The sequence below is a fragment of the Zea mays genome, chromosome 3, assembly GCF_902167145.1.
Source record: "Zea mays cultivar B73 chromosome 3, Zm-B73-REFERENCE-NAM-5.0, whole genome shotgun sequence".
In the NCBI taxonomy this organism is placed as follows: Eukaryota; Viridiplantae; Streptophyta; class Magnoliopsida; order Poales; family Poaceae; genus Zea; species Zea mays.
In genome coordinates, this window is record NC_050098.1 from 223,410,739 (window position 1) to 223,436,556 (window position 25,818).

General features: G+C 45.1%; 1 protein-coding gene across 2 annotated transcripts; it reads left to right on the forward strand.

Moving 5' to 3' along the window:
• Positions 1–11,863: 11,863 nt before the first annotated feature.
• Positions 11,864–18,946, forward strand: LOC103651481 (Extra-large G-protein-like). Of its 2 annotated transcripts, none has more exons than XM_008677120.4 (5): positions 11,864–12,332; positions 12,474–14,632; positions 17,217–17,277; positions 17,360–17,583; positions 18,381–18,918. In XM_008677120.4, exons 2-5 carry the CDS (start codon positions 12,588–12,590, stop codon positions 18,433–18,435), a joined length of 2,385 nt encoding a protein of 794 aa, XP_008675342.1. In that variant the 5' UTR covers positions 11,864–12,332; positions 12,474–12,587; the 3' UTR covers positions 18,436–18,918. The 2 variants fall into 2 exon arrangements, with proteins under 2 accessions (XP_008675342.1, XP_008675343.1); XM_008677121.3 differs by having other exon boundaries at positions 12,057–12,332; positions 12,495–14,632; positions 18,381–18,946.
• The last annotated feature ends 6,872 nt before the right edge of the window (positions 18,947–25,818 follow it).

Below are 25,818 nucleotides of genomic sequence, written 5' to 3' on the forward strand. Positions count from 1 at the left end.
TGCACCAACATGGGCGATTCTGACTTCTGCGCGCGCTGCGCGCGCATTTAATGCACCGCAGGGAGCCGTTGGCGCCGCAGGGAGCCGTTGCTCCGCTGGCACACCGGACAGTCCGGTGTACACCGGACAGTCTGGTGAATTATAGCGGAGCGGCTGCCACGCGAACCCGAGGCTGGCGAGTTCAGGAGGCCGAGCTTCCTTGGAGCACCGGACATGTCCGGTGCACACCGGACAGTCCGGTGAATTATAGCGCGCCGTCTTCCGAGAAATCCCGAGGGTGAAGAGTTTGAGTCTGAGTTCCCTGGTGCACCGGACAGGTACTGTTCACTGTCCGGTGGCACACCGGACAGTCCGGTGCGCCAGACCAGGGGTGCCCTCGGTTGCCCCTTTGCTCCTTTATTGAATCCAACACTTGATCTTTTTATTGGCTAGATGTGAACCTTTTGCACCTGTATAACTTATACACTAGAGCAAACTAGTCAGTCCAATATTTGTGTTGGGCAATTCAACCACCAAAATTATTTAGGAACTAGGTGTAAGCCTAATTCCCTTTCAATCTCCCCCTTTTTGGTGATTGATGCCAACACAAACCAAAGCAAATATAGAAGTGCATAATTGAACTAGTTTGCATAATGTAAGTGAAAAGGTTACTTGGAATTGAGCCAATATAACTACTTACAAGATATGCAAGGAATGTTTCTTTCTTATATAACATTTTGGACCACGTTTGCACCACATGTTTTGTTTTTGCAAATTCTTTTTGTAAATCCATTTCAAAGATCTTTTGCAAATAGTCAAAGGTACATGAATAAGAGTTTGCAAAGCATTTTCAAGATTTGAAATTGTCTCCCCCTATTTCAAATGCTTTTCCTTTGACTAAACAAAAACTCCCCCTAAAAGAGATCCACCTCTTAGTGTTCAAGAGGGTTTTGATATACCATTTCTGAAATACTACTTTCTCCCCCTTTTGAACACAATAGGATACCAAATGATAAAGACTTTTGGAAAGCACTAAGTTTTTGAATTTGGTGGTGGTGGTGCGGTCCTTTTGCTTTGGGCTCATTTCTCCCCCTTTTTGGCATGAATCGCCAAAAACGGAATCATTAGAGCCCTCGAAGTGCAATCTTCCCCTTTGGTCATAAATAAGTGAGTTAAGATTATACCAAAGACGAAGTCCTTTTGCGTTTGAGCTTTTACTCTCTCCCCCAAGGATGAAGTCCTTTTCCTTGATGCTCATTTCTCCCCCGAAGAAGAGAGAGTTGCTCGGAGTGGTGGCGAAGTATGAGTTACGGAGTGGAAGCCTTTGTCTTCGCCGAAGACTCCAATTCCCTTTCAATATACCTATGACTTGGTTTGAAATAAACTTGAAAACACATTAGTCATAGCATATAAAAGAGATATGATCAAAGGTATTCAAAAGAGCTATGTGTGTAAGCTTAGCAAAAGAAATTTCTAGAATCAAGAATATTGAGCTCATGCCTAAGTCTGGTAAAAGATTGTTCATCAAGTGGCTTGGTAAAGATATCGGCTAATTGATCTTTAGTATTAATGTAAGAAATCTCGATATCCCCCTTTTGTTGGTGATCCCTAAGAAAATGATACCGAATGGCTATGTGCTTAGTGCGGCTATGCTCGATGGGATTGTCGGCCATTTTAATTGCACTCTCATTATCACATAGCAAAGGAACTTTGGTTAATTTGTAACCGTAGTCCCGCAGGGTTTGCCTCATCCAAAGCAATTGCGCGCAACAATGTCCTGCGGCAATGTACTCGGCTTCGGCGGTGGAAAGTGCGACCGAATTTTGCTTCTTTGAAGCCCAAGACACCAAGGATCTTCCCAAGAACTGGCAAGTCCCCGATGTGCTCTTCCTATTGATTTTGCACCCCGCCCAATCGGCATCCGAATAACCAAGTAAATCAAATGTGGATCCCCGAGGGTACCAAAGCCCAAACTTAGGTGTATAAGCCAAATATCTCAAGATTCGTTTTACGGCCGTAAGGTGTGATTCCTTAGGGTCGGATTGGAATCTTGCACACATGCAAACGGAAAGCATAATGTCCGGTCGAGATGCACATAAATAAAGCAATGAACCAATCATCGACCGGTATACCTTTTGATCCACGGACTTACCTCCCGTGTCGAGGTCGAGATGCCCATTAGTTCCCATGGGTGTCTTGATGGGTTTGGCATCCTTCATCCCAAACTTAGCAAGAATGTCTTGAGTGTACTTCGTTTGGCTAATGAAGGTGCCCTCTTGGAGTTGCTTGACTTGGAATCCTAGAAAATACTTCAACTCCCCCATCATCGACATCTCGAATTTCTGTGTCATGATCCTACTAAACTCTTCACATGTAGACTCGTTAGTAGACCCAAATATAATATCATCAACATAAATTTGGCATACAAACAAGTCATTTTCAAGAGTTTTAGTAAAGAGTGTAGGATCGGCCTTGCCGACTTTGAAGCCATTAGCAATAAGGAAATCTCTAAGGCATTCATACCATGCTCTTGGGGCTTGCTTGAGCCCATAAAGCGCCTTAGAGAGCCTATAGACATGATTAGGATACTCACTGTCTTCAAAGCCGGGAGGTTGCTCAACATAGACCTCTTCCTTGATTGGTCCATTGAGGAAGGCACTTTTCACGTCCATTTGATAGAGCTTAAAGCCATGGTAAGTAGCATAGGCCAATAATATGCGAATTGACTCAAGCCTAGCTACGGGTGCATAGGTTTCACCGAAATCCAAACCTTCGACTTGTGAATACCCTTTGGCTACGAGTCGAGCTTTGTTCCTTGTCACCACACCATGCTCATCTTGCTTGTTGCGGAAGACCCATTTGGTTCCTACAACATTTTGGTTAGGACGTGAAACTAAATGCCAGACCTCATTCCTCGTGAAATTGTTGAGCTCCTCTTGCATCGCCACCACCCAATCCGAATCTTGGAGAGCTTCCTCTACCCTCTGTGGCTCAATAGAGGAAACAAAAGAGTAATGTTCACAAAAATGAGCAACCCGAGATCGAGTAGTTACCCCCTTATGAATGTCGCCGAGGATGGTGTCGACGGGGTGATCTCGTTGTATTGCTTGGTGGACTCTTGGGTGTGGCGGTCTTGGTTCTTCCTCATCCTCCTTTTCTTGATCATTTGTATCTCCCCCTTGATCATTGCTATTATCTTGAGGTGGCTCGTCTTCTTGATTTTGCTCTTCATCATTTTGAGCCTCATCCTCATTTTGAGTTGGTGGAGATGCTTGCGTGGAGGAGGATGGTTGATCTTGTGTACTTGGAGGCTCTTCGGATTCCTTAGGACACACATCCCCGATGGACATGTTCCTTAGCGCGATGCATGGAGCCTGTTCTTCACCTATCTCATCAAGATCAACTTGCTCTACTTGAGAGCCGTTAGTTTCATCAAACACAACGTCACATGAGACTTCAACTAGTCCAGTGGACTTGTTAAAGACCCTATATGCCCTTGTGTTTGAGTCATAACCAAGTAAAAAACCTTCTACAGTTTTAGGAGCAAATTTAGATTTTCTACCTCTTTTAATAAGAATGAAGCATTTGCTACCAAAAACTCTAAAATATGAAATGTTGGGCTTTTTACCGGTTAGGAGTTCATATGATGTCTTCTTGAGGATTCGGTGAAGATATAACCGGTTGATGGCGTAGCAGGCGGTGTTGACCGCTTCGGCCCAAAACCGGTCCGGTGTCTTGTACTCATCAAGCATGGTTCTTGCCATGTCCAATAGAGTTCGATTCTTCCTCTCCACTACACCATTTTGTTGTGGCGTGTAGGGAGAGGAGAACTCATGCTTGATGCCCTCCTCCTCAAGGAAGCCTTCAATTTGAGAGTTCTTGAACTCCGTCCCGTTGTCGCTTCTTATTTTCTTGATCCTTAAGCCGAACTCATTTTGAGCTCGTCTCAAGAATCCCTTTAAGGTCTCTTGGGTTTGAGATTTTTCCTGTAAAAAGAATACCCAAGTGAAGCGAGAATAATCATCCACAATAACAAGACAATACTTACTCCCGCCGATGCTTATGTAAGCAATCGGGCCGAATAGATCCATGTGGAGTAGCTCAAGCGGCCTGTCGGTCGTCATAATGTTCTTGTGTGGATGATGGACTCCAACTTGCTTCCCCGCCTGACATGCACTACAAATCCTGTCTTTCTCAAAATGAACATTTGTTAATCCTAAAATGTGTTCTCCCTTTAGAAGCTTATGAAGATTCTTCATTCCAACATGGGCTAGTCGGCGGTGCCAGAGCCAACCCATGTTAGTCTTAGCAATTAAGCAAGTGTCGAGTTCAGCTCTATCAAAATCTACCAGGTATAGCTGACCCTCCAACACTCCCTCAAATGCTATTGAATCATCACTTCTTCTAAAGACAGTGACACCTATATCAGTAAAAAGACAGTTGTAGCCCATTTGACATAATTGGGAAACAGAAAGCAAGTTGTAATCTAATGAATCAACAAGAAAAACATTGGAAATGGAATGGTCAGGTGAAATAGCAATTTTACCCAAACCTTTGACCAACCCTTGATTTCCATCCCCGAATGTGATAGCTCATTGGGGATCTTTGTTTTTCTCATATGAGGAGAACATCCTTTTCTCCCCGGTCATGTGGTTTGTGCACCCGCTATCGAGTATCCAACTTGAGCCCCCGGATGCATAAACCTACAAAACAAATTTAGTTCTTGACTTTAGGTACCCAAACGGTTTTGGGTCCTTTGGCATTAGAAACAAGAACTTTGGGTACCCAAACACAAGTCTTGGAACCCTTGTGTTTGCCCCCAACAAATTTGGCAACTACCTTGCCGGATTTGCTAGTAAGCACATAAGATGCATCAAAAGTTTTAAATGAAATGCTATGTTCATTTGATGCATTAGGAATTTTCTTCTTAGGCAACTTGGCACGGGTTGGTTGCCTAGAACTAGATGTCTCACCCTTATACATGAAAGCATGATTGGGGCCAGAGTGAGACTTCCTAGAGTGAATTCTCCTAATTTTGCTCTCAGGATAGCCGGCAGGGTACAAAATGTAACCCTCGTTATCCTGAGGCATGGGAGTCTTGCCCTTAACAAAGTTAGATAAGTTCTTTGGAGGAGCATTAAGTTTGACATTGTCTCCCCTTTGGAAGCCAATGCCATCCTTAATGCCAGGGCGTCTCCCATTATAAAGCATGCTACGAGCAAATTTAAATTTCTCATTTTCTAGATTGTGCTCGGCAATTTTAGCATCTAATTTTGCTATATGATCATTTTGTTGTTTAATTAAAGCCATATGATCAAGAATAGCATTAACATCAATATCTCTACATCTAGTGCAAATAGAAACATGCTCAAGATTAGATGTAGAGGGTTTGCAAGATTTAAGTTCTACAACCTTAGCATGCAACATTTCATTCTTAGTTCTAAGGTCGGAAATAGTAGCATTGCAAACATTAAAATCTTTAGCCTTAGCAATTAAATTTTCATTCTCTAATCTAAGGCTAGCAAGAGATGCATTCAATTCATCAATCTTAGCAAGCAAGTCAATGTTATCATCTCTAAGATTGGGAATTGAAACATTACAAACATGAGTATCAACCTTAGCACTTAAAATAGCATTTTCATTTCTAAGGTTGTCAATCATCTCACGACAAGTGCTTAGCTCACTAGACAATTTTTCACATTTTTCTACTTCTAGAGCATAAGCCTTTTAAACCTTAACATGTTTCTTGTTTTCTTTAATTAGACAATCCTCTTGGGAGTCCAAAAGGTCATCCTTTTCATGAATAGCACTAACTAATTCATTTAATTTTTCTTTTTGAGCTATGTTGAGGTTGGCAAAAAGGGAACGCAAATTATCTTCCTCATCACTAGCATTGTCATCACTAGAGGATTCATATTTAGTGGAGGATTTAGATTTAACCTTCCTTTTGCCGTCCTTTGCCATGAGGCACTTGTGGCCGACGTTGGGGAAGAGGAGTCCCTTGGTGACGGCGATGTTGGCGGCGTCCTCGTCGTCGGAGGAGTCGCTTGAGCTCTCGTCGGAGTTCCATTCCCGACAAACATGGGCATCGCCGCCCTTCTTCTTGTAGTACCTTTTCCTCTCCTTTCTTCTCCCCTTCTTGTCGTCGCCTCGGTCACTGTCACTAGACATAGGACATTTAGCAATATAATGACCGGGCTTACCACACTTGTAGCAAACCTTCTTGGAGCGGGACTTGTAGTCCTTCCCCCTCCTTTGCTTGAGGATTTGGCGGAAGCTCTTGATGACGAGCGCCATTTCCTCATTGTCGAGCTTGGAGGCGTCTATTGGTTGTCTACTTGGTGTAGACTCCTCCTTCTTCTCCTCCGTTGCCTTGAATGCAACGGGTTGGGCTTCGGATGGGTCGCCAAGCTCGTTGATTTTCCTCGACCCTTCTATCATGCACTCAAAACTTACAAAATGCCCGATAACTTCCTCGGGGGTCATTTTAGTATATCTAGGATTACCACGAATCAATTGAACTTGAGTGGGATTAAGAAAAATGAGAGATCTTAAAATAACATTTACCACTTCGTGGTCATCCCACTTCTTGCTCCCGAGGTTGCGTACTTGGTTCACCAAAGTCTTGAGCCGGTTGTACATGTGTTGTGGCTCCTCCCCTTTTTGAAGCCGGAACCGACCGAGCTCCCCCTCGATCGTTTCCCGCTTGGTGATCTTGGTGAGCTCATCTCCCTCGTGCGCAGTTTTGAGCACATCCCAAATCTCCTTGGCGCTTTTCAACCCTTGTACTTTGTTATACTCCTCTTTGCTTAAAGAGGCGAGGAGTATCGTCGTTGCTTGAGAGTTGAAGTGCTCGATTTGGGCCACCTCATCCTCATCATAGTTCTCATCCCCTACCGACGGTACCTGTGCACCTAACTCAACAACATCCCATATACTTTTGTGGAGCGAGATTAGATGAAATCGCATTAAATCGCTCCACCTAGCGTAATCTTCACCATCAAAAGTTGGTGGTTTGCCTAATGGGACGGAAAGTAAAGGTGTATGTTTGGAAATGCGAGGGTAGCGTAGGGGGATCTTACTATACTTCTTGCGCTCTTGGCGCTTAGAAGTGACGGAGGGCGCATCGGAGTCGGAGGTAGAAGTTGATGAAGTGTCGGTCTCGTAGTAGACCACCTTCCTCATCCTCTTGTGCTTGTCGCCTTTCCGATGTGGCTTGTGGGAAGAAGATTTTTCCTTCTTCTCTTTGTGGTGAGAAGAAGATTTCTTCTCCTTCCCTTTGTTGGAGGAGCTCTTCTTCTTCTCCCTCCTTTTGGTGCGGGACTCTTCCGATGAAGTGCTCCCGTAGCTTGTAGTGGGCTTTTCGCCGGTCTCCATCTCCTTCTTGGCGTGATCTCCCGACATCACTTCGAGCGGTTAGGCTCTAATGAAGCACTGGCCTCTGATACCAATTGATAGTCGCCTAGAGGGGGGGTGAATAGGGCGAAACTGAAATTTATAAATATAAACACAACTACAAGCCGGGTTAGCGTTAGAAATATAAACGAGTCCGCGAGAGAGGGCGCAAAACAAATCGCAAGCAAATAATGAAGTGTGACACACGGATTTGTTTTACCGAGGTTCGGTTCTCTCAAACCTACTCCCCGTTGAGGAGGCCACAAAGGCCGGATCTCTTTCAACCCTTCCCTCTCTCAAACAGTCCCTCGGACCGAGTGAGCTTCTCTTCTCAAATCAAAGCCGGGAACAAAACTTCCCCGCAAGGGCCACCACACAATTGGTGCCTCTTGCCTTGATTACAATGGAGTTTTGATCACAAGAACAAGTGAGAAAGAAAAGAAGCAATCCAAGCGCAAGAGCTCAAATGAACACGGCAAATCACTCTCTCTAGTCACTAGGGTTTTGTGTGGAATTGGAGAGGATTTGATCTCTTTGAATGTGTCTAGAATTGAATGCCTAGCTCTTGTAAGTGGTTGAGAAGTGGAAAACTTGGATGGCAATGAATGTGGGGTGGTTGGGGTATTTATAGCCCCAACCACCAAAAGTGACCGTTGGCTGGAGGCGTCTGCTCGATGGCGCACCGGACAGTCCGGTGCACACCGGACAGTCCGGTGCCCCTGCCACGTCATCACTGCCGTTGGATTCTAGCCGTTGGAGCTTCTGACTTGTGGGCCCGCCTGGGTGTCCGGTGCACACCGGACATGTACTGTTTGATGTCCGGTGCACCGACATGGGCGATTCTGACTTCTGCGCGCGCTGCGCGCGCATTTAATGCACCGCAGGGAGCCGTTGGCGCCGCAGGGAGCCGTTGCTCCGCTGGCACACCGGACAGTCCGGTGTACACCGGACAGTCCGGTGAATTATAGCGGAGCGGCTGCCACGCGAACCCGAGGTTGGCGAGTTCAGGAGGCCGAGCTTCCTTGGAGCACCGGACATGTCCGGTGCACACCGGACAGTCCGGTGAATTATAGCGCGCCGTCTTCCGAGAAATCCCGAGGGTGAAGAGTTTGAGTCTGAGTTCCCTGGTGCACCGGACAGGTACTGTTCACTGTCCGGTGGCACACCGGACAGTCCGGTGCGCCAGACCAGGGGTGCCCTCGGTTGCCCCTTTGCTCCTTTATTGAATCCAACACTTGATCTTTTTATTGGCTAGATGTGAACCTTTTGCACCTGTATAACTTATACACTAGAGCAAACTAGTCAGTCCAATATTTGTGTTGGGCAATTCAACCACCAAAATTATTTAGGAACTAGGTGTAAGCCTAATTCCCTTTCAGTTCTTTCACGACTAAGGTTGACTGACCACATAGGCATGGAAATACGCCTGAGACCTTAGGTTGACTGACCGCATAGGCATGGGAATACGCCTGAGACCTTTCGTGGGGGCATACAACCGTGTTAATGGTGACCTCTCGATGCCCCTGCAGTATGTTGTATGTATGTCTAGACGTGGCTTACTGATGATATGTCTTGTCATAGCTGACGTGGGTTAGTAGCACTAGAGTGGAACCTCCGCCCCGCTGAGTTGCTCGACGGGGACTTGGTCGACCGCTTTGCCTCGCAGGCTTGGTCGGCAAAGGACCTGGTCGTCCACTCCTTGGCACAGGGTTGCTCGACAAATGGGACTGAAGGAGGTCATGGGCCTATTTTGGGTACCCTATTCCTACATACCCGACAGCAGCCCCGAGCCTTCATGCAAATTTGGAGTTGTGCAGAGGCTTTTGCTCGAGGCTTTACATTTTTTTGGCGTGTGCAAGCACATCTATTAGATGTAGCCCCTGAGCCCTCGAGTAATCCATGTGGATTGCTCGGGGGTTTATGTAGTTAGCACGCAGTTTAGAGATGGGTCCATCCCATGGTGGTTGTCACGCAATGAGCGTGAGTCCATATTACTGCCCTTTTGTTGAAGACCAGATTTCTCGGTGCGCGCAAGTGCATCTACTAGATGTAGCCCCGAGTAATCCATGTGGAATTTTTGGGGTTTTTATTCGGTGTGTGTACAGTTTAGGGGGCGGACCCTTCTTGTGATGGTCGTTCATAGGGTCTTCTATACTGTACTCTCGGTATGATGCCTTGCCTTGCTTGTCCGTCATACAGGTCCCTGTAGCGAGTCCATTGCTGATGTCTTCATAACAGTGCGTGGTGGGTCCAGCGAGTTAGTCTCATGGTGAGGTCGTGTGTGTCATGGCTTCGCCTATCGTTATGAGCCCTGCATCACGTGCCAGCTTGCGTAGGCTTACATTTGGTATGGCGCACTATCCCATCTTTCCTAGTATACGTGTCACTGTAGAGACTCCGGTGTTGAGGTCCTTCCACGACCGAGGGTGACTAACCCCACAGGGCAGTGGGTATACACCTGAGACCTTTCGTGGGGCATTCAATCGTGCTGATGGTGACCACCCAGTGCCCCTTCGGTATGATGCACGTATGCCTGGACGTGGCTTAGTGATGATGCGTCATGTCGTAGCTGATGTGGATCAGTAGCACTGGACTGGGACCTCCACCCTACCGAGTTGCTCGATGGAGACTTGGTTGGTCGCTCCGCATCGCAGCCTTGCTCGACGGGGACTTGGTCGATCGTTCCGCCTCATAGGCTTGCTCGGCAAAGGACCTGATCGTCTACTCCCCGACGAAGGGTTGCTCGGTAAATGGAATGGAAGGAGGTCATGGGTCTACTTTAGGTACGTTGTTCCTATGTACCCTATATCCTCCCTCTGTCACCTGCTTGTAATCTCCTACCACGAGCGATGCGATTTGTGCTAGTAGCACAAGCCGTCGAAGACTAGAATAGGGATTCTTGGCCCGGACCAATATAATTCTTGCGTCCACCTCGCACACCATTCGGGCCTAAAACGTGCATTACAAATTCACTCGCCGATGCTTACTCGAAACACTGACAATAAGCATTCCATTCATTAACATCAAATCTAGTGGATAGAAAGCACAACCCTTTCAAAGTCATCTTATTTTCCTAATCAATAGAAATATGGTATGGTGATGTAATTTTTTAGAGAGTGGTGAAAAAGTGGTATACTGGGAACAATTGTCTAAGTGTGCGTTTGGATCAGCTGTGAGCTGTGAAAAGATAACGTGAGAAAAAAAGATGAAAGTAGTTTGGTTCAATCCAACGCGAGTTGCTAGAGTAAACAAAATATATATTGTTTATATGCACTTTGTTTAACTATATCTCTTAATCAATATAATAAATTTTAAAAAAATGATTTCACATTTATGTTCATGATATTTTTACAAAGAAATCAAATTTACAATTCCATTTCATTTTATTAAAAAATATTTGCATTTTATTTGTTATTACAATTATTTTTAATCATATTTTAGTTTCTATCTAAAAATGGTCAAAGATGCTTTCAAAGGTATACTTTCAAAATAGCTACTAAAAAAACTGAACTCTTTGGATCGACTTCTACTTTCTACAGAGGAGAAGCAGGTTTAAAAAGATGAACCAAATGTACCCTAAATAAACTTGGGACGAAGGAAACGCTGGAATTAATGTTATTCAGACAGGTCCATAAATGCTTTTTGTTAACTGAGACGCCGCCACCTACAAAATTCGGGTTTGGCGTTCTAGAAGCGAGGTACGCCACGCACTGGCACACTACCCGGTCTTTCCAGCAGCCCCTGCACGAAAAACAGTGGCACGGGCGCACGGCACAGCTACGAAAAGGCCATGGTCCTCTCCTCATGTCATGTGGAACGGCTCACATGCGTCCTCCACTCGCAGTCGCATATGGCCGGCCTTGCACATGTTTGCAGTCAGGTCTCTCCCGTGAGGCTGTGGCACTGGCACTGGCACTGGCACTGGCACAGGACGTGTGGTCCAACGGAACATGCTGGCTACCCTGCACGCTTTAAATTGCAAGACTATTTGGTTGGAGCAATACTGCGACAGCCATGTAGGGGAAAAATATATATGAAAAAACGGGTTTAAGCTGAAGATGTTCAACACGTGTACGTGTAGTTTTTCAATGGATTTCAGACATTGTACTACTATTTTTTTTCAATACGTGTACGTTTATGTATGAATGCATCGTACGTATACAGCTAACTATAACACACTGCTCCTGTATAAAAAAAATCTATCTAAAATGTTCAGTCGCTTGTACACAATCTGCTGTGAAGAGCACTGTATGTACCACCTCCCTCTGTCTCAACGCCCAACTAACACATGCAAGCAAGGACCCAAGTCCCTTTCGTCGATAACCAACCGCACACCATATTCCCTCCTCCAAGCAACCCTAATTAATTCCGACCCCCCCGTTGCGACGTTTACGTTAACAAGTTGAGAGAACTGCAAGCTTTACCGAACTAAATGACAAGTCGTTGATAGATAAATAAGCAGTATAGTACTACCACCATTTTCTAGTGTTTTTTTCCTCGCTGGAAATGCTTAGGCCAGGCGGAGAAGAAGAAACCGAAGACGTCATGCGCGTCTGCCTGCTCCCGGCTCCGGGCTCCCCCCCCAGCTCTGCGGCCATGGCTCACCCCGCCATTGACCCCCCTGGCGTAAGCGGGGGAGCCAGATCGTTCCAAAAAGGCGGACCACATCCCCACGTAACTCCGCGGCGCCCGGGCCCCGCCCTCCCCCTGGGAACCTAGATATCGCGAAAAGGTCCCCGGGGAGCCCGCGGTTATATAGAAGCTTCTTTCACTTGCCTCCCTCGTCGTCTCCGTTACAACGCAGACACTGCCGCCGCTCCGCGACAGTAACTCTGCTCTCTCTCTCTCTCGCATGGCGTACTCCTCGAGCCGCGGGACGAAACCCTAATGGAGAACCGGCGCCGCCGCCACGCCCCTGCGCCGTAGACTCCCCTCGCCGCAGTGAGCCCCGTTGCAAGGTAAGGCGCCGTTCCGCACCCACCGCCTCTCTCTCTCTCTCTCTCTCTCTCTCTCTCCCGTACAACACCGACAGATCTTGCCCCATTCCCGCCCCCGGGACCCCTCTGATCTGCTCGGTCGCCTCTCTACCCCCCCTACAGATTTAGCTCCGCGTCGCACAGCTTCTTGCAGGATAGCGCCAGCGCTTGCCGATCCGGTGGGAAAAAAAAGTGGGAGCACGGAGCGGCCTCGCCTCGGCGGGGGAGGCGCCCGCCATGGGGAGCGACCTCAAGGAGATGAAGTACAGGCGGAGGATCGGGGTGGAGGAGCGGCCGCAATGCAGCGACCCGAGGGGCGGCGCGGACTGGGCCGCGCTGCAGCAGGACCCCGTCGAGCTGCTGCGCAAGCTGGACGAGCTGAGGGACCAGATCACGCGCTCCTGCAACGTCGTCGTCGGCCAGCCGCGGGAGCACCGCAGGGTCAGCCGCCGTGCGGTCTCCATGCTCCCCGAGCATCTCGAGCCACCGCCTCTGCCAGGGTACCACCGCTCCCGCTACGGTGGGCGGTATGGGCACGGCTTGCCGCCACCAAGCCCATACGCACCGCCACGCCCTGAACATGGGGAAAGGTATGCGAGGCAGTCTAGTGGGCACTACCGCCAGTACCCTCCCAGGCACTGCGAGAACGGTGGGATGGGGCCTGGGACCTACCATCACCATGGGTGTGCCTGTCCGCACTGTCTGCATGGGCAGAGGACTTTCCCGCAGGAGGAGAACATCCCAATGGCGAGATACTTCGCCGGGCAGCACGAATCATACCGGTTGGAGAGGTCGCCTTCTGTTTCATCCGATTATGATCGTGGGTCTGTGGCGTCATCACTTTACTCTCATCGGTCTGTATCGAAGATGAGGGCAGAGTACTTCAGGAAGAAGGCAGAACATATCTGCCGTCCAGTGGATGGTGCCGCACCTTTCTCTGTATGCAGTTCATGTTATAAACTACTGCTGATGCCTATGGAAAAATGCGTAGGGAGGAAGCAGAATCGGTTTCAATGTGGGTCTTGTTGTCAGATAATTAGTTTGAAGCATCAGGAAGAAAATGGTATCCCCTTTGCACTTGCACCATCATCATCCTTACATGCGCCTGAAATGGAGCAAAGCACAAGTGACCAGATGAGGCAAGATTCTGTCCATCAGCGCCATGAGGATTTCAATTTTATGTTCAACAATTCAAATGATCATTGCGATATGCAAAACAACATGGATTTCACCGATGATAATTCACTTCCTTCGACCGCGAGTAATGACAGGATTGAGATTGACAAAGAGTGTGGGTCAACTAGAAGCATTCAGTCAAAAGCTGAGGGTCTCTCTTTCTCTCCAAGTAGGTCTGTAGACATTGGTAGCCCAAAGGATATATTGTGCGAGAGGGATAAAGACAGCAATGTGGAGCCTTCCTCAGATGGTCCACTTAGTCCACGATCTCCAACTTTAGAGGACAAACTTGTTGACCCGTTGTGTGCCCAGGAAAAAGGTAACGATGAGGACGATCAAGGCACGGCTTACAGATCGAACCTAACATGCAAAGGAGAATATGATGCTAACGACGAGTATGATGGGGACGTTAGTACAAGAAGCAAACCGGAGAGCAATGTAAATGACAAAGATACCACTGAAGGCGAAACCTCATGCAGAAATTACAAGGAAGACAACTGTTGCAACATTGAAGATAGTAGCAAAACATACGAGCAGAATAGTGGAGAAGATGACACCAGTAGTCTAGTAGATGGAAATGAGAAGTATGAGTCTATGAATACTAAAGACGATGATAGCAGCCCTGGAGGTGAGGACACATGCAATAGGTATGAGCCAAAGGTTGAAGACGATGAAAATTGTGTTCTTGGAGCTGAGAGCATTAGCAACAATTGTGATGAAAATAATAAAGATGCCATAAAAACTGGAAGCATAAGTGAGAGACATGAAGAGCTGATAATTGAAGAAGAAAATGAGAAATTGCAGCAGGCATTTATTGAAGATGCCAATTCCCAAGCAGGGAGTGGTTCATCAATTAATGAGCGGACGAATTCTGGGTTTTCTCGCGGTTCATCAGAGGCTGGGTTAGATGAAGATCAGTCCTCAACCGGTAAGAGTGGGGACTCATCATTTTTTGCTGGTTTCTTGAAGAAGGGTTTCAAGGACCTTTCTTTATTAAATAAGTCCATGGATAGCGTTAAGGTTTCAATTAATGGTCATCCAATCTCTGAAAGAGCCCTTAAGAAGGCAGAGAAGAAAGCTGGTCCTGTTGACCCAGGTTCATATTGGTAAGTGTTGTTGTAATATTTTATTGATTTACAGTTTGCATCACACACGCTAGTTCAATCTATTTTGTGATGGTGTTGATTCATAGTGAGGAGAAGCAAAAAAGGTCAACATCTTTTTAGTTAAAATCGGATTTGTTGACAGAAAATCATGATGAACACGAGAAGGCGATATCATGAACGTTTTAGTTCTATGGAGCATCACCAAGAGTTATTCTAAACTTAATTCCCCTAATTCCTCATATAGGGTACATGCTAACAAAAATCCTTCAATATATTTCACTCCTCCAACAGTTACCTTATCCCAAATAACATATAGAGCGAATAATATGACATCCCAAATTTGAGGGGAGGGGAGATAATTTAGGAGACCGCTAAATATTTGGATGGTGAATAGGGGAATGTTGGAGGCTGACTTTTGTTACATAAACCTTAATATTGGCTCTAAGAGGATGGACAGGGGAACTCTTGTAGATGCTCTAAGACTAGCAACTCCTTTGGGATTCTTTCCCATGTTAACTGTACATGCTTTGTGTTATGGGCAGTTGATGGGGCCAGCTGGGCTGGGCCTATTGGACTGAGCAGATCCATTACCATTAGGATAGAGCTAGTTAGAGGTAATATTAGGATAGAGTTTAGAGATAAGATAGATTCGGTTAGGATATTTGTTTAGGGGTTAAGTTGTCTCTATAAAAGGGACACCCTTGTATCAGTTGAGCTTAAGCAGAAAATAGACCAAAGAAGTACAGCTCAAACCATCCAAGGGAGGGCGAGTCATAGATCTATATGCTATCCCATCTACCAATCAATAAACCACATCACTTTGTTTGTAGTCTTGATCTTGATTCTATTTTCTAAATCAACAAGCTCAGATTTTAGCAATTTCAGCTCATTTTTCATAGGGGTATTTGAATATTTGATCTCTAGACAGGACTTTGCCTCCCTGCTTGCTGCCAAAGGATCATAGCAACGCCGAAAACTTCATTCTTGTTTGGTGTTGCTAGTGCCCCCACTAAATGCCTGTAGCTCAATGCAATGCACCATAGAACTTGCATATTGCTCCCTTGTTCCCCTAGTATTGATTGTGCCAAGGACGTATGAGGTGATGGCATTAGCACAGCACTGCTTCCCGTCACCAAGCATGCATATTCTAGCTTGGATGCATTCTCTACTCTTCTTGGTGTCATCGTCATTACCTCCTGCAATTTGATTATATAGCCAGGATCATTCTTTTACCTGTTAACTACTTAACTGTTATTTTATTTTTTATCTAGCTGAAATTATATTTGCTAGTAGTCTGTAGTCATGTATTTTAAATATACTCTGTGCAGCTGTGTAAGCCTACCGAGTTTCTTACCTTTAGGTTGCATCGACTGTGACACAATTCACTTTAACTGTTGGATGGGTGTTTAACTGTAGATTTTTTAATATGCTTTTTTAGCTTGGCTAGAGAATTATTTTGGCATGGATCAAGGTTGGAAAAAGCAGTAGGTGGTAACCCATCGCCTAGAGCCTAGGCACACCTAGGCATTCCATATTCATTCATATTTACCGCTAGAAGTCAATTAAAAGAAGAAACAGGAGACCAGTGGTCCAAGAGTTCTATAGGAAGGCTGTCCGCAGCAGATCGTGTAAAATAGGGGATTTGTACTGTAGATTACACTGTTTACAACGTGAAGTTTGAAATAGGGGATGAGATAGGATAGCTGCTGGAGACAGCCAGCCCAACCCCATGTCTGAGCTGCAAGCCACTTTATCTCGAACCTCAGTACCTCACCTCCCACCTTATCAACCGCACAAACTCGCAACACAACTGGTCGTGGTGCTCACCGTCTCTGTCCCTGCCTTCTCCATGCTGTTTGCTGCGCCCCGTCGCTGCCACCTCCACGCTGGTCTCTGCCCTCATCCCTGCCTCCTTTGTGCCAGTCGTCATCCCCGTCCCTGCCTTCTCAGCGCCACTAGCACCCACTGCCACTCCGCTTTTCCACTTTCTCTGCCACGACTGCTGCTGCCACTAGCCTCTGCTGCCGCCCCACAACGTCCCTGCCTCCTCTCTCTGCCACGGTCTTAAGGGCTTGTTTGGTTGTCACCCTAGGCAAGTCTGTCTGGCCAGACACAATTCTCAGGCATTGGATTTCAGTCGCCTGGTGTTAAGATCGTTGCTTGGCCAGCTAGGTTCCTGGCAGGGCACCATCCAAACAGCCCCTAAGTCCCTGCCTCCAGCTGCAACCACCGCTAGCCACCTCTGCTGATCTGGATTTGTGGGCACGCCACCTATCTCCTGCCTACCCCCAAGGTAGTGCCCCTCCACCATGGTTTTGAAAGCGGTAAGGTGAGACAAGGCGTTGGACCACCGCCTGGACGCCTAGGCGTCGCCTAGGCGACACCTTAAGAACAGTGCCCTCCGCTTAATGCCTACTCATGCGTAAGAGACAATGGAATACCACATTTTGGAACACTGGCATGGATAATGAAATGCATTGGTTGTATACCAATCTGAAGCATGCACTTTTGAACTCCAATAATTAGATTCCTTTTGTTTGAGAAAATGTTAAACGTTGACATCTCTTTTCTGTTGATAACTTAGGTACGACTACCGTGCTGGTTTTTGGGGTGTCATGGGACGAGAATGTATCGGCATTGTCCCTGTAAGATGAGTTCTTTCTAGTTTCTACATAAGGATGTTCTACTGCTCTTAGTTTTCTTATGAATACTCTTGTTGTTTTGCAGCCATTTATTAGAGAATTTAATTATCCGATGGCCAGAAATTGTGCCGGTGGGGATTCTGGTGTTTTTGTCAATGGCAGAGAACTGCATCAAAGAGATTTAGATCTACTTGTAGGAAGAGGACTACCACGGACATCTGGAAAATCATACTCTCTTGAGATGTCAGGAAATGTAATTGATGAAGACACTGGAAAAAAACTACGCAGTCTTGGAAAACTTGCTCCTACGTAAGTTTCTGTACATTTTATGCATGCTATTTCAAATTTTTTGTTTTAACTTTGTGTTGCACTCTTAACTTAGAATTGTCAGATAGATCTAACGACCAATCTTACCCTCCCATAAGATTCAATCCATGTTGAATCTCCATTTCAACGTGACTAGGGAAAACACTCCCTTTAGGGCTAGTTTGGGAACAGCGTTTTCCCAAGGGATTTCAATTTTCCCAAGGAAAAATGAACTAATTTCCTTTTGGAAAATGAAAATTCTGTGGGAAAATGTGGTTTCCAAACTAGGACTTAACCTATCTTCAAATCTTCAACCACCCTTAAAATAATTGGCTTTTCTGTATATATTCCTAGTTATCTTGCGAATTCTTTGCAGACTATGCTGATTCAACCGTGACCTCCCCCCCTCCCCCCAAATTTTTTTGGGTGCTTTCTCATAAAAGAAAAGCTCCAACATGGAGCTATTTTTACAAATTACCAACCCAGCGCCACAAGTGAAATATCAAAATCCACTGTAGATGTGCGTCTGCCCTACCTTCCCAATTTATGCGAGTGGCCTGTTCTTCAAAGCCAATATCTTTCTACCTATGTTCCTGTAGCATTTGTGCACCGTGTACCTGCCTATAAGGCTATAACTATCGACCAGTCCAGGATCCTCAAGCAGTTGTGTTGTGTCATTAATTTTCTGAGGGCCAGGGCATGCATCCTACCATTTAACTTACAGCGCATGCATGCTTTTTCTAGCTCTGACTATTCGAATATGGTCATGTACTTACAGTTATCTACTTGTTATTGAATAGGATTGAGAAGTTGAAGCGTGGTTTTGGCATGCACGTCCCTGAAGAGTTTAGATAGCTGGTTCTAGTACAGGATCTTGGTTTTGCTAATAATACACTCTTCAAAGCTGACAATGGGGTGGCAAACGTGTGGCTTCTGCGGGACGGTGGTATCAAATCTCAGATTTCTTGGACTGGAGCTCTGGAAGCAGCAGTACTTAAGATCCTTGGTGTGCGGCGAAGGTTGTCTGGCACTCAAGAAACCAAGATAATCTGGTCTAATGACTTGACTACCAATAGTACCCCTCCTGCTAATTTCAATTGCTTCAATGGAAGCGACGTGTGCTGCTAGTGACTCTAGATTATCAGGCAGTTCTTAACTTCACTGCTCTGCCTGTACGTGCTATTCCTTGAATGTGTTATCATTATCGGTACATTGCCCCATCACAGGCATAGAAGTGTTGTCAGATGTACCATGAGCAATTGTCGGCTTGTAATATATTGGTAGAGATATGCTTCCCCTAATATTTATATGTATATATATGTGATCTTGATTCTTGAATCTCTTGCCAATACGATTGATTCCTGAACCCTGTTAATAAGAGTCTTATTTTGAAAGCCTGAACCACCCCTGGCCATCTACTGCATTCAAACCCGACGTGTTGCAGATGTAAATCTGGATATCTACCGAAGCAGTAGAGTTTTCAAAACCATGGGCATTGCCGTGGAGTTGAGCGGGACTCGGTTCGCATGATCGTGTCCCTTGCAGTTATGCATGAAGAATCAGTGTATTGAGAGCATCACTGGTGACTGACGTTTGATTCCTGTTGGCTAACTTAGCGACAATACAATTATGCGTGTCTGGTGACGATGTGGTTCTTCTGGTTTGGATGCTGGAGTTGGGAGCCATCTGCTGTGCGCTTGCACTGATTGAGTCGGGCTGGTCTTTCTGATATAACTCTCCTAAACCCAGATAAGGCCCTGTTCGTTTGTGTCGGATTGCACCCGGAATCGTTCCGCCTAAACAAAGTTTATATAAATTAAAGAACCAATCCGGTTAGGAATCGTTCCGACCCACCAATCCGATAGAAACGAACAAGGCCTAAAGCCGCTGTCCCCCACTAAGATAGCGGTCCCTCATGTGAAGCAACCAGCATGGCGTCGCCGTTTCTCCCACGGCTGCACTACCAGCAGCACGCAGCTTAGTGCGGACAGACTCGAAAGCGTTAGCTTTGCTGAGTGCACAGGCTCTGCTAAAGCGCCACCGATCATAGTTTCATACAGAATCTACGGCCAGGGTCAAATCCAGCGGAAATACGCGCCCCATTGTCGCTTACTCTCGCTTTGCGGGGATTCTTCTCGGCGTGCTCTGCTCGTCTTTTGCCAGTTTTAAAAACTATATCTCGATCCACAAACTCATCAGCTTTTAATCACGAACAGTGCATATAAGATATTTCCACGGATGAATCAGCAGCAGCACTCGCGCTGTGCAGTCTGGAGTAGTGTCACACACCCATTCGCCAACACACACACACGTGTCACACTCCGTAGGCGACCCAAGGACTGAACTTTGCAGGATGCTGGACGCAAGACACACCATGTCTCACGGCTCACGTGCACAGCTTGCTGATTCGAACCATTGTTCATGTAGACTAGATGGACAATGGAACAACACTTCAGAGCTAGTTTAGAAACCCAAATCCCTTAAAAATCGAAGGATATTGGAGTGAAAATGTTTTCATAGCATCAAAGGTACCATATCAAACACTATAGTAATCCTCAATATATGCTCCATAAAGGCTAAGACTAATGTTGAGTAGCCAGAAATAACTGCTAGAACTGATCTTGTCTCCGCTGGATTTGCTCAAACACAGTTAGCATACTATTGACGTTGATTTGGACATCGATCACTGGAAGATGAATCACCTGTTGGTGCTCTCAGCGAAGACGCGGACGGTCCGGTTCTGAGCCGGACGGTCAGTGACCTGGACACAGGAGCGGCTCCTTCTCTACGTACATCCGGACGGTCCGCACGTGCTACTACTAAACATAAATCCCCTTAAAGATCGAAGGATATTAGATTGGAAAATTTTTCATAGCATCAAAGGTACCATAGCAAACTTTATAGTATCCTCAATATATGCTCCATAAAGGCACACGACTATTGTTGAGTAGCTAGAAGTTACTGCTAGAACTTGTCCTGTCTCCGCTGAATTTGCTCAAACACAATGAGCATACTGTTGACGTCAATCTAGACACCAATCACTGGAAGATGAACCACCTAGTGGTGGTCTCTGCGGAGGCGCGGACGATCCGGTCCTGGACCGACCTAACACAGGAGCGACTCTTTCTCTGCGTACATCCGGACGGTCCACGCTTAGGGCTCAAACGGTCCACGATGTCGCAGAGGGTCGTCTTCTTCGCAGCAGAACTAGATCTCGCCTCTTGGGTGGGACCCCGTCGGGGGAGGAAAGATTCTAGGGTGTATCTTGAGATCGACAGGCCACCCAAGACGCCTCTAATTGACATATAGCCAAAGAGAGGTGAAGGTTCAAGGTAGAGAAAGGCTAAACTAGGCCTACTCCTAATGCAAGGTAAAAAATGGCAGTAAAATGACAAGTAGAATTGATTGGATCGATTGTGGGGGTTTCAATCGGCCGTAACCCTTCATCTATATAAAGAGGAAGGTCTGGATCGGTTACAAGTCAGTTCCCGAGCTAATCCTGCAGGTTTTGCTAATAAATCTCGCTAGAAATCCAGAACCCTAATTGATTCTGCACACGCGTGGACCATCCGCGCCACCATCGCGGACAGTCCGGCTACCCATTTTGGTATTGAACACGTACACTCATTTTGCTACTCCTAAACATGAGTCTGCCTCTTCTGGTCTACCTACAAAGAGGCTAGAATCTATAGTAGAGTTGGATCAGCTGGTGCTGGCCGAGCTGCTGTTGCTGAGGTAGACGCACCCACCTCAAAGTCATGTGCCCTACGTGGTGGCATCTAGGGAACCGACCGCTAGTCCTCACATCTATGATATCCAAAGTGTCATAGTGCTAGGCAAACATCCTTGCAAGCTTAGACTGCTTTATGGCCTTAATGGCCTCGTCCTCCTCTGCCTAAGCCATATCGTCTGGACATGCAACTCTAACAATGTGTCATAGTACATGACCTCCATGATGTCCATCGACTAACAAAGTCATCCTATAGATAGAAAATTGGGTGGATGACTCATCAAGCTCTCAGATGGACACTGTGCTATGTGAAAGGGAAATGGCCTTAAACCATTTCTTATATTTTGGTGCTTGATGACCATCACAACCATTCAGACTAACTAGTTTACCCAGTCTTTGATTCACAAGTTCATAAGATTCAACAGTTCAGTTTCTAAGTCAGAATCAGCTCAGACTCAACCAAATAGGGGTAAAACATGAGATAGATGAACTGCCAATAGTTCTACTCTTTGGATAAGTCCAAAATACCCCGAGGAACGTATTAATCACTTCCAAAAAGGTTGGAAAGCTCGGAATCAACATATCACTATTTTGGAGCTAGTTTGAGCAAAATAAGAAATATGAATGAAAGAATCAAAATGTTCATAATCCATGACTTAGACTAGATGGAAAGCCACTTGAGATACTTTTCTAAGTCATAGGATCTCTCTCAAGTTTAGCCAAAGCAACTTGGAGAAGATTATTCAAAGATCAACGGGAAGTCAGAAACTCAAGTTCTGAAATTGCCTAGCACGGACCGTCCGGCCCCTTCCGGCGGACCGTCCGCGACACCGTTTCGACTTCGGCCAGGAACTGAAAATCGTGGATAGTCCGACTAAACCGCGGACTGTCCGACTATACAGTGCGGACCGTCCGACTATAATTCACGGACCGTCCGCATGTGAAGACCTGGTTCAGCCCGAAGGTGACAAGTTGAGAAAAAGGAATTATAGAGCTGGCGCGGACCGTCCGGGACCAAGGGCGGACCGTCCGCGTGGTGTGACCAAGGCAGATAACCATTGATCTAGTCGTTGATCTGTCAGACGTACCCGCTGGAGATGTCAGAATCGATCGTTGGAGGGTCGCGGACCGTCCGGGCCCTAGCCGCGAACCGTCCGCCAGTGCATTTTTCTGGCAGATGCGCCCCAACGGCTATAAGGGTGGTTGAGGGCTATAAAAGCCACCCCAACCAGCCCATTCACCAGCATTGATTGATCCATTTCATACACAAGAGTTGGGTATTCACTCCTATCTACTAGAGCAACACTTCTATACACATCAAAGCCTCACAAGTGCCACAAAAGAGAGATCAAGCAAGAAAGAGCTACTCGTGTGCGTTTAGTGATAGTGCCTTGTGAGAATTATTGAGAGAAAGTGTGTGCTACCTCTTGTGATCATTTGAGCATGGAGTTTTGACTCCCATTCATTGTAAAGCTAGCAAAAGCCCCTTATCTTTGTGGTTGGCCTTGCGGAGACTTCGGTCTCATGTTGACAAAGAAGAAGAAGAGCTCGTTGGTCTTGGTGATCGGTGGAGAGAGGAAAAGGGTTGAAAGAGACCCGTCCTTAGTGGACTCCTCAACGGGGACTAGGCCTTCGAGGGCCGAACCTCGGTAAAACAAATCACCCGTGTCTCTTGTGCTTATTGCTTTTGATTTGTTTGTTTTCTCCCTCTCAAGGTTCTCTTGCACTATTCTTTGCTAATATTATTTCGTGTTGCTTCAAGTTAGATTCTCATTTAAAGAAGCAACACCTTGCAAGAAAAAACTTGTGTTATCTCTCCTTCTTTATCTAAGTCCTCTTACTCTATACTCCATAAACTTATTAGTTATATTGATTTGCTAATTCCGCATTCTTTGAAAGCAACACTCTTTACAAGCAAAGGACTTAGTTTTACACTCCGATAATTGTGCATCTTGTTCTAACCACTAATCAAGGGATCTAGTTTGGATTTAGAATTATAATTTTCAGGTTTCGCCTATCCACCCCCTCTAGGCGACTTTCAATTGGTATCGGAGCTAGGCACTTCATATTGAGTCTAACAACTCGAAGTGATGGCTCGAGGAAGATCCCAAAGGAACAAGAAGACACCTCCGAAGAAAATCAAGGAGGTAACTCTTGATATTTTACTTAATGATTGTTCTAATTATACTTCATGGTCTACTAGTGTGATAAATACTTTTAGAACCATAGACTCACGATTAGAACAAATTTTAGACAAGAGTATCTTACCCTCTAGTTATAATGAGAAAAATACTTCCGAGGAAGATCAAAGATGTTTACGCTTAAATTATCTTGCTTTTGACATCTTAGGTAATTCTCTTAGCAAAGAAGATTATCATGCCTTCATAATTAGATATGATGAACCTATTCATGATGCGCATGATATTTGGACTAGAATTAAAAGTAAATTTGATGAGTCCAAACATGATAGTTCATATGATACTTCTACTTCCTTTAGTTCTTGTGAAACTAACCCTTTGAAGGAAGAAGAAGGAAATAAACGTTGGAGACCAAATGATGAATCCACCTCTCCAAAAGGTTTGTCTTCCCATTTCGACTCCCACATATGTTGTGTGGCTAATGAAAATGATAGTGAAAGCACAAATGAGGATGAGGAGGATGAAAGAAGCTTCATGCAACTCTACGCTCATCTAAGCCTAGAAGATAAGGCGGTCATGCTCAAACTTCTAAAAAGAGCAAGAGTGCAAAGCGAAGCTCGTCAAATGCTAGAAGATATTCTCTCCATAAAAATGCTAAGATTTGACGAGTTGACTAAAGAACATGAGGAGCTAAAGTGCTCTCATGTTGATTTGGTCCAAAGGTATGAAACTATTTCAATTGAGCAAGATAACTCTTTACATTGTATCGCTCAATTAGTAAATAGGAATACCTTGCTTAAAGACCGAGTAGAAAAGCTAAAAGCTGAAAATCTAGCTTTTCAAGAAAAATATGATATGCTTCTATGTTCACATGAAAATCTTATGGATGATCATATCATGTTAAATATTGCTCATGAGGTTGTGATAGAAAACTTAAAATCCCAACAACCTCACTCATGCACATGTATTCAAATTGAAACTATTTTACCATGTGCTAATGCTTTTTGTCCGTCGACAAGCAAATCTTCCTTTGAGCTAGAATTTGCAGGAACAAAAGATGATACATATCAAAAGCTCAAAGAAGAAAATGAGAGGCTAAAGATGAGCTTGACACAACTAAAAGGGAAGTGCATTGCTCAACCTTCTCAAGATAACCGTGATCACATGGTGAAGAAGCTTGAGATGGGAACAACCGTTGCATGCACTAAATCCCTTGAAGAAAATGTCAACGACTTGAGGATTGTCAAGAGGAAGGAACAAAAGAAGAAAACCAATACCTCTGCTGAAAGCCTCAACCATGCGTCCATGCAAGGTAACATCCAAGATAATAATCAAGTCACACTTCACACTAAGAGAAGTAAGAAGTGTAGTGAATGCTTTGAAAAGGGACACTCGATTAGGTCATGTCCCTATATTAAAAATGACTTGATTACTAACAAGGATGATAAACTTTGTCTTAAATGCTCAAAGAAAGACACTTAATTAAGTCCTGTCCCTATTTGAAACAAAAAGGCATAGTGTTAGAAAAGAAAATATTAACTAACCATGTAGCAAGCAAGAAACAAGGAAAGAAGAAATCTTCAAGACTTGAAGATCGCCTTTGCTACATATGCCGAAAGAAGGGACATCAATGCAAGGATTGTCCCATTGGTAAATATCCCACTTCTAGCTTGTCAATTAATTTACATGTAACTAGGCAACCCAAAATTGCAACTTGTGCTAGAAAGGTAATGAGTTTACCAAGTGCTAACACAAAGGACATTTGGGTTCCTAGATCTTTGTTGACTAACCTTGATGGACCCATCAAGCGATGGGTACCAAAATATGCTTGACAAGCTTTTCAGGAAAAGGAGATGGTATGAAGCTTTGGGATGCTTGAGAGAGTCAATTCAATTTTCATTAACTCAAGCTATCAATCTTCAATAATCTATATATATCCAAGATTGACCCAAAGTTGTTTTGAATTTCTAAAACTCATATCATCTCGAGGAAGGTATTGATGCTGTAGGAAATAAAGAATTATCCTGTGCGAAAAAATCAAGACCTACAACATAGAGGAAAGCCAAAGGATGTTAACATTTATGCTTTTAAGTGCAAGTATCTTAAATTATCATTTCTTATGTGTCTTATGTAGTCACATAGAAAAAGAAAAGCACTTCAAATGTTTTTAAATCATGTCACCATTCTTTGAAGAAATTCCTCTCATATGGTAGATTGCATATTCATAATTTCTATTCTATGGCAATCTACATGCTTTAATTAATTGTAAGAACCTCATGGCACGCTTTACATTAATTATCCTATTATTGCCATGTGCTAAGTTTCTCTATGGAGATGCGTAATATAACATAAAAAGAAAAGTCAATCCAA